Source organism: Myotis brandtii, unplaced genomic scaffold (assembly GCF_000412655.1).
Source record: "Myotis brandtii unplaced genomic scaffold, ASM41265v1 scaffold1392, whole genome shotgun sequence".
NCBI lineage: Eukaryota > Metazoa > Chordata > Mammalia > Chiroptera > Vespertilionidae > Myotis > Myotis brandtii.
The window spans coordinates 84,798-91,947 of record NW_005354974.1 but is presented as its reverse complement, the minus strand read 5'-3'; the positions used below and the strand labels follow the sequence as shown (position 1 = coordinate 91,947).

At 44.3% G+C, this 7,150-nt stretch overlaps 1 protein-coding gene across 9 annotated transcripts in view; it reads left to right on the top strand.

The window, feature by feature from the left end:
- The first annotated feature begins 6 nt into the window (after positions 1-6).
- LOC102247791 (F-box/WD repeat-containing protein 12) overlaps positions 7-7,150 on the top strand; it is a 46,502-nt gene continuing 39,358 nt past the window's right edge. For all 9 annotated transcript variants that reach the window (XR_001361026.1, XR_001361023.1, XR_001361024.1 and 6 more), the window contains exons 1-2: positions 7-108; positions 2,442-2,479. Coding sequence is in view for 3 of the 9 variants with exons in the window: in XM_005860759.2 (XP_005860821.1) it covers positions 19-108; positions 2,442-2,479 (128 nt within the window). In the remaining 6 variants the exon portion in view is untranslated. The remainder of the gene's footprint in view (positions 109-2,441; positions 2,480-7,150) is intronic.

Here is a 7,150-nt window from a genome sequence, read left to right as displayed (position 1 = left end):
CCTGGGACTGCGGAAGCGATGGGGCCATCGCTGGGCGTACACGAGCTGCTGCACGTCTTCTCCTTCCTGGAGGCCCGAGACCTGCTCCGAGCCGCCCAGGTGGACAAGGTAGCGCGCCCGGGCTGGGGACATGGACACTGAGTGCCCGATGCCGGCCCTTCTCTGGCCCGTTTCCCCGTCCGGGTTGGGGCTTTCGGCGGCTTGAAGCTGTGACCGGCAGAGGGCACTCTCGGCCCGCAAGGTGGCTGCTGCCCCGGCCGCTGGAAGGGTCGCCCCGAAAGGTCCCATCCCTGCCTACAGAACGCTCGCGCGCTTCCATCTGGATTCACTCCAGAGATTAGTGTAGGGAGCGGTTTTCTTTCTGGAATTTGCCTCGCTGGCTCTGCCTGGAAAGCCACGCCCCTAGCCCCTCCTCTAGGGGGCGACCTCGTCCTGTTTCTCCGCAGCCCCGGAGCCCGCACTCCGCCCTGGCCGTGCCGAGTTCCCGTTGAGTGCGCTAGTCTCGCCTGGGCCTCATCCCTGTTGACTCCTGCCCTCATCCCCTCTTCCTGGGACTCGGCACAACTCTAAGCGCTGTTTGTAGGGTGCATTTGGTGACTGCTTCCCCCGCTACTCATTCCTAAGAACAGGGGTTTTGTCTTTTGCATCACAGACTCTTGGTGGTGGTGGTGAGAATGGCACCGTGTGTTAGACTGGTGGCGTGAGACTGGACCTGGACTTGGCAACCTCGGTGCTTGAGTTCTGGCTAGGAAAGAGTTCACAGCCAAGACTCAAACTATAAGAGAACATTTATTTAGAAAATCACAGAGCCAGAGTAAGTAATCAGTAGGCAGAGGCAAAGGACGGGCCCTTGAAGCTTAGAAGTGAGGAAGGTAAGGGTGACCCCTGGGGGGCAGGCGAAAGGGAAAGAAAGGCTCCGATGTGCTCCCTGGAAGGAGCGTGCACCAGGTCCTCCTCAAGGTTTTAAGCGTGGAGGTGTTAGGGCAGATTCCGGGGGAATCACTCAGTGGGATACTCAGCAGCTTTTCATGTGTGTCCTTTCAGGGTCAGGGTCTCCACTGATGGATTGGTGGGCACCAGGGCAGGTGGTCATTATGCAATGCAGCTGGTCCTGAGGTCAGCCCTGGTGTTGCTTATCTGGTTTTGCTGCTTTTCTGGGCCTGGAGCTGAAATACAACTGAGGCCTAGATGTTATCTCTAGGGAGGAAAGGTCAGGGGCAGGGGTCTGAACGGAATGACCAGAGATATGAAAGATCAGGGGGTCCAAACCACAGGACCAGTGACATGCTAGGGGAGGAAAAGTCACCCTGGGGATGAGGGCGCGCCCTGCAACCGGATAGGGCCCAAAAGACTTCTTAAGGGCTGAGAAACTTTGCTTTAGGTGAGCGAGGGCTGTAGAAATGGGAGCCTGGGCTCAGGTAGCATGGCCATCGTGTCTTCCAGGGATAGGACCCTCAGTGGGACTGGGCCACAGAAATCTCCGCAGTGGTTCCCACCGAAGCATGTAGGCTCCGGAATCCAGGATGCAGGCGTGGGCCTTCCACATGCCACCTGAGCCTCTTCCAGATGCTTCTGCCGAGGGCAGTTTGTAGACCAGGGCCCATATAGAGGCCTCCCCTTGGCAGCTGTTCTATTCCACCATCTTGGCATCTGGGACATCCCTGGGGCCAGTGCCTCAATTTACTCCATCGCAGCAACCTTACAACCTGTGCCCTCGTTTCCAACCCTTCCTTCTCACAGCAGCCAGAGGGATTTCCCTAAAACACGGTTTGACGCACCACTCCTCCGTTCACAATTCTCAAGTAGCTTCGCACTGTTTTTGCCGTTATGACTCCAAGAATTGGTGTAAGCCAGTCTCCAGCTCCTTTCCCCAGAACTCATGTTCTAATTAAGGCAAGTTACTCACTGTCTCTCACTCGTCTGAATCTTTACACAGGTGGTTCTGTCTCTCCCTGGAACGTTTCAGCCATTCTCTTAAAGTGCAGTGACCCATCCTGTGGGACTTGGTCAATAATCATTTCTGAACCCCGTGGCTGCATTGAGTTGGTCATTCTCTCCTTTCTCACTTATGTGGTAGTTTTTATTTCCATATGTCTCAGGAGGAGTTTTCATGAGTGCAGGCACTGGGTCTGATTAGCTATCCCCTCCATAGGGCCTGGCAGGCTAAATGCTAACTGCATGGCAGCAGTTCTCAACCTGTGGGTCGTGAACCCTTTGGCGGTCGAACGACCTTTCACAGGGGTCGCCTAAGACCATCCTGCATATCAGATATTTACATTACTATTCATAACAGTAGCAACATTACAGTTATGAAGTAGCAACGAAAATAATTTTATGGTTGGGTCACAACATGAGGAACTGTATTTAAAGGGCCAGAAGGTTGAGAACCATTGCTGCATGGTGACTGAACAGCTATTCTTTTCTCTCTTCTCTTGTTATAGGTCTGGAATGAGGTTTCAGGGACCAAGGAATTGTGGAGGTGAGTGAATGAAAGAAGAGCCATATGTCTGAAAAGGGGAGGTGGGTATACAGTGTTCACCTGTTAAAATGGGTAAGAACCCAACCCTAGTCTCTGTTCTCATCTCTGCTGATAAGCTGGGGCAGGAATTTCCGTTTGAGGGACATAACTAGTGTATTTCGGTCAGCAGCTCAAAAAGACTTACACTGGGTACGTTTTTTGAGTACTCACTATGTTTCTGCCTCTGTTGAGTATTCAATAAGTGATAGCCCCTACCAGCAGGAAACTGCTCCCTGATTGGGGCACAAGACTCTTTTCTTTATAATGTCCTGAAATATAAGAGATTTTATTAATTGAGTTGGAGGTTGATAGAAGTCAGGGGTACAAGACTCAGGGGAGGAAATATACAGCAAATGAACACAACTGGTTGAACACAACTAAACCACTTTTATTTTCATCTCTGATATAACAACATAGCTATCTAGCATGTATGATATTAGAACTTAAATAAAATGCAAAAAATTAAAGTTGAAAATAAATATTTTAATCATTAAATTATTAAATTTTTCTTTCCTATTCATTTCTCCTTTAGAACCTGACATCTTTTCTTTTGCCCCAAGATAAAAATGTTAGATCTTCTACCTCTGGCTGAATATAGGACAGATTATATCCTTGCATGTCAGCTGGGAGTTGTGGTTCCTTTTAATTACTCGTGATGGAAAATAGCTGTTCACACATGAAGGCGCTTCCAAACATGGAGGGAATCTTTACTTGATTGTTTTTATTTTTAGGATAACTTTTCATTGAAGTATTTTATAATTCTGCAATGCCAGTCTTAACCGTATTTCATTTTCAGTATCATATAGCATTGTTATTTTTGTTGCTTTTCATTTACTTTTTATTGCTAATATTAGAAAAATGATGTCAATCTCTTTAGTCACTTTTGAAGTAAGAGAACTTTTAGTGGATTCCAGTCTTTATCTCAACAATTGTAGATATAACATTTAGTTCTGGAAATTGATTGATCTGTAGGTAAGTAGACAACAGTATGCCTTAGATGTGATTCTCAAAGACATTGTGTCACTGGGAATAAGTGAATTGACTTGTGGATTAGTGCAACTATTTGTAAGCCCTTGCAGAACAATGTTCACCTGTTAAAATGGGTAGGATCCCAACCCTAAACCCTAGTCTTTTTTTCCATCTTTGCTGATCAGCTGGAGTGGGAATTTCCACTTGAGTGAAATAACTAAATATATTTCGGTCAACAGTTCAAAAAAAAACCCTAAAAAAACTCATCAGCAGCTCATCCCCTGACCTCCACATATATGTCACATGTTACCATGTCATGCTTCCAGGTTTCTCAGGTTGTTCAGCTGTCTGCTAGCCAAGTCACAGGCGGGATTTTGGTTCATTACTATTTCATAGTGTTTGGTGCTAACCTTTTTTTTTTTTAAAGCATAAAGTTGTTTCTTGGGATGTTATTGTTTTATGTTATTAAAAAAAGCCCTGGGTTTATGTTTCTGGGGCTGGGACAACAGCATGGCAGGAGCATCATATGCATGTGTTATTTCTGGTGTTGTGCCTATAAAATGTCCTATGGACACAGTGAATAAATGTGGTTAACTGGTCATATGTTTTGAATCTGTACTTTATAATTTACATTGAAAGTGCTGCAAATGACTTAAATACTTGAGGACCTTTAAAATTCTGCCATTTCTTCAACACACTAAGTGTTAGCTTTTTGGTTATAAGTAAAATTGCAAATATTTGATTTTGTTTAAGGTACATAATTTCTGTTGTGTACAGTAGGTTGTTTTGTTATTAATTGCCACCTGTGAAAGGTTTTGGAGCCATGGTATTTTTTTTTCACTTGCTACAATTTCAGAGGCAGATCACATACTTTACTTATATTCACACTTTCACCTTATTTACAGCCTTGTTTACTGTCAAATCATTTTATTTTCTCATTGCTCTTGAATATTGGCCATGGGTCCTTCTTATGGTTTGATGTATAATGGCCTTAGCTATGTAGAAATAGACTTCATTTCCACAAAGAAATGTGTCATCTTTCTTTTTTCTTAAACACATTATTTTCTTGGTCTAGCTTTTCTTTTCACACTGTTTAGATTGAGAGATGAATACAAATAAATTTCTCTTAGCTCTTATTTCAATTAAAAGAAAATCAACAACATTTAAGAATGGTGATATGAGGCAGCTGACACTGGCCTCAGAGTCCAGGAGATAAAAACGATGTTGAAGACTATGGTGGAGCTGAGAGCTCATTCTTGTCCAAAGGTTACAGCTCGCTGTGGCTCCAGACACATTTTGCCAGGTGGGAATTTGAGTTCAGTATCACTAGAGCTGTTTTTACCTGATTATTATGTGAAATCTCCAGATTTTTTAAGTGTCAGCAGCTAGTTCATATAGGCCATTTCAATGCAGGGCAAACAATATAATCTGCGGTCCAATTTTGCCCACAATCTGCCAGTATGTTACTTCTGGTACAGGGACCAGAGTTTCAGTAAGCACAAGAAAACCTTTATCCAACACAGACCTTCTAATACCTAGTGTGTTAGAAGGTCCCTAGTGCGTAACACAGAGCCTGGCGTGTACTATGTGGTCATGACTATACAGGCTGTGATGGATAGACATTTTCTCTGCTAGCTCAGCTAGTGTGGCTCAGTGTTTGAGCATTGACCCATGAACCAAGAGATCACTGGTTTGATTCCCGGTCAGGGCACATGCCCAGATTGCAGGCTCGATCCCCATTAGGGGGCATGCAGGAGGCAGCTCATTGATGTTTCTATCTCTCTCTCCCTCTCTAAAATAAATTTTTTTAAAAAGAAATTATTTCTGCTGTATTTGCTTAGGCCATGGACTGTGAGCCAGCTGTTTCCTACCTGACCATGTTCTTCTTTTCTGTGAGATGTGAGCCCTGCACTGCCACATTAGCTCTGGTGACCGGAAATGCTGGAAGCCTTTGTCCCACAAGCCTCCCTAACCTTCTTCAGCCAGATGTCCATTTCCCTTGTGCTCAGCTCCCATGGCACCATAAGCTACCCCTTCTGAAACTTCTAGTAGCATCTCTCCCCTCAATTTTAGTTTTGCTTATCCTCCTCCTAACCACCAGCTGAGAGTGCTCCTAGGGCAAGAGCTACGTCTCACAGACTAGATGCCCACAGACTAGATGGGGACTCAGTATTCTCTGCAGTGCGGATGAGCTAATATTTCATCGTCATGGTCACGTATAAGTTAAGAATGCAGACTCTTGGAAAATGGTGGATTAATGACCTCTGAAAATGTTCTCCATAAAACCAATGCGAAAACACCCAAATTGTCAAAATCAACGTTTACATAACTCTGGAATTTAACCAGAGACTTATAATAGTCTGGGAAGTGTTTATTCAAGAAAAAAAAATGGCATAATCTCAGTAAGAACAGCAAGCTTTCACTTACCCTATTCCCACAGCTCCCTCCAACTCTGTTAATCTTGAATATCAGTAGTTCCCAATCACAGTGAAACCAGGAGCCTGGCACTCACTGAGGGGGAGAATGGAGTAGAGCCTCACTATTTGACCTCAATCTGGTGTTTCTTGGAAGACCTCGTAGGCTCTCTTTACTTTGCCTGACTTGAAGTTCACCCACTTGAAAAGCCTTTACCTTGGTGTATTTGTCAAAAACAGTTATAGACGGTTGGTTACCTTTGTGGCTGTCAGAGCTGATGTATGACAGTTAGAAATAACAGGCTAACCAAAAAACTTAAAACAAAAAGCTAGGAATGTGATATCCTTAGGGGTTTTGGAAAGCTCAGGCATATTCCTAGAAATCTAGGTCTTGTGCACAAGCAGGACTTTGCGCTAACTCAGGAGAGACCTGACTAAGGTTCTAGGCTCGCACCTCTGGCTGACCTTGAGATTCTTTGAAGGAATGAAGGATAAGGCAGAGCAGTCAGTTGCCCGGCTGTGTGCTGAATGTATGCCCCGACATACACACAGAGCCTTTGGCAATGACTGGGAGACTTAGTGGTTCTAGACCAGGGATGGGGAACCTTTTTTTCTGCTAAGGGCCATTTGGATATTTATAACATCATCCTTGGGCCATACAGAATTATCAATTTAAAAATTAGCATGCTATATTTAGTCAAACATTTAACTCACCCCCAATGCCTTGGCAGGGCCACGCCAAATGACTTCATAGGCCTATACAACCCTCGGGCCAGACATTCCCCACCCCTGTTCTAGACGTTTAGAAAATCTCTGTTCAATCATTAGTGAGCAGTAATTTAACTGAGCAGGGACTTAAGTGACCAGATGTAACAAAGAATACAGACTTTGCAGAATTAGTTAAGAAACATCACTAAACAATAATAACAAACAGCATAAACAACACACCTGGGGGAAGGGGCATTGGATTTATAGAGTTCCACAATATGTCATTTAAAATCTTCAGTTTTCAAGCAAAGTTACAAGTCATGCAAAGAAATAAAGTATGGCTAACATGCATTAACAAAGCACACAAGAGAAAAGGTCCCCAAGGAAGCCTAGACATTGGACCCAGAAGACAAAGACTATAAATCAGCTAATTTAAGTACAGTTGACTCGGCTTTTTATTTTTTCCAATATTCAATCCTTATTGTTGAAAGTATTACATATAACCCTTTTTATCCCCCACTGACCCCTTCTAGCCTGCCCT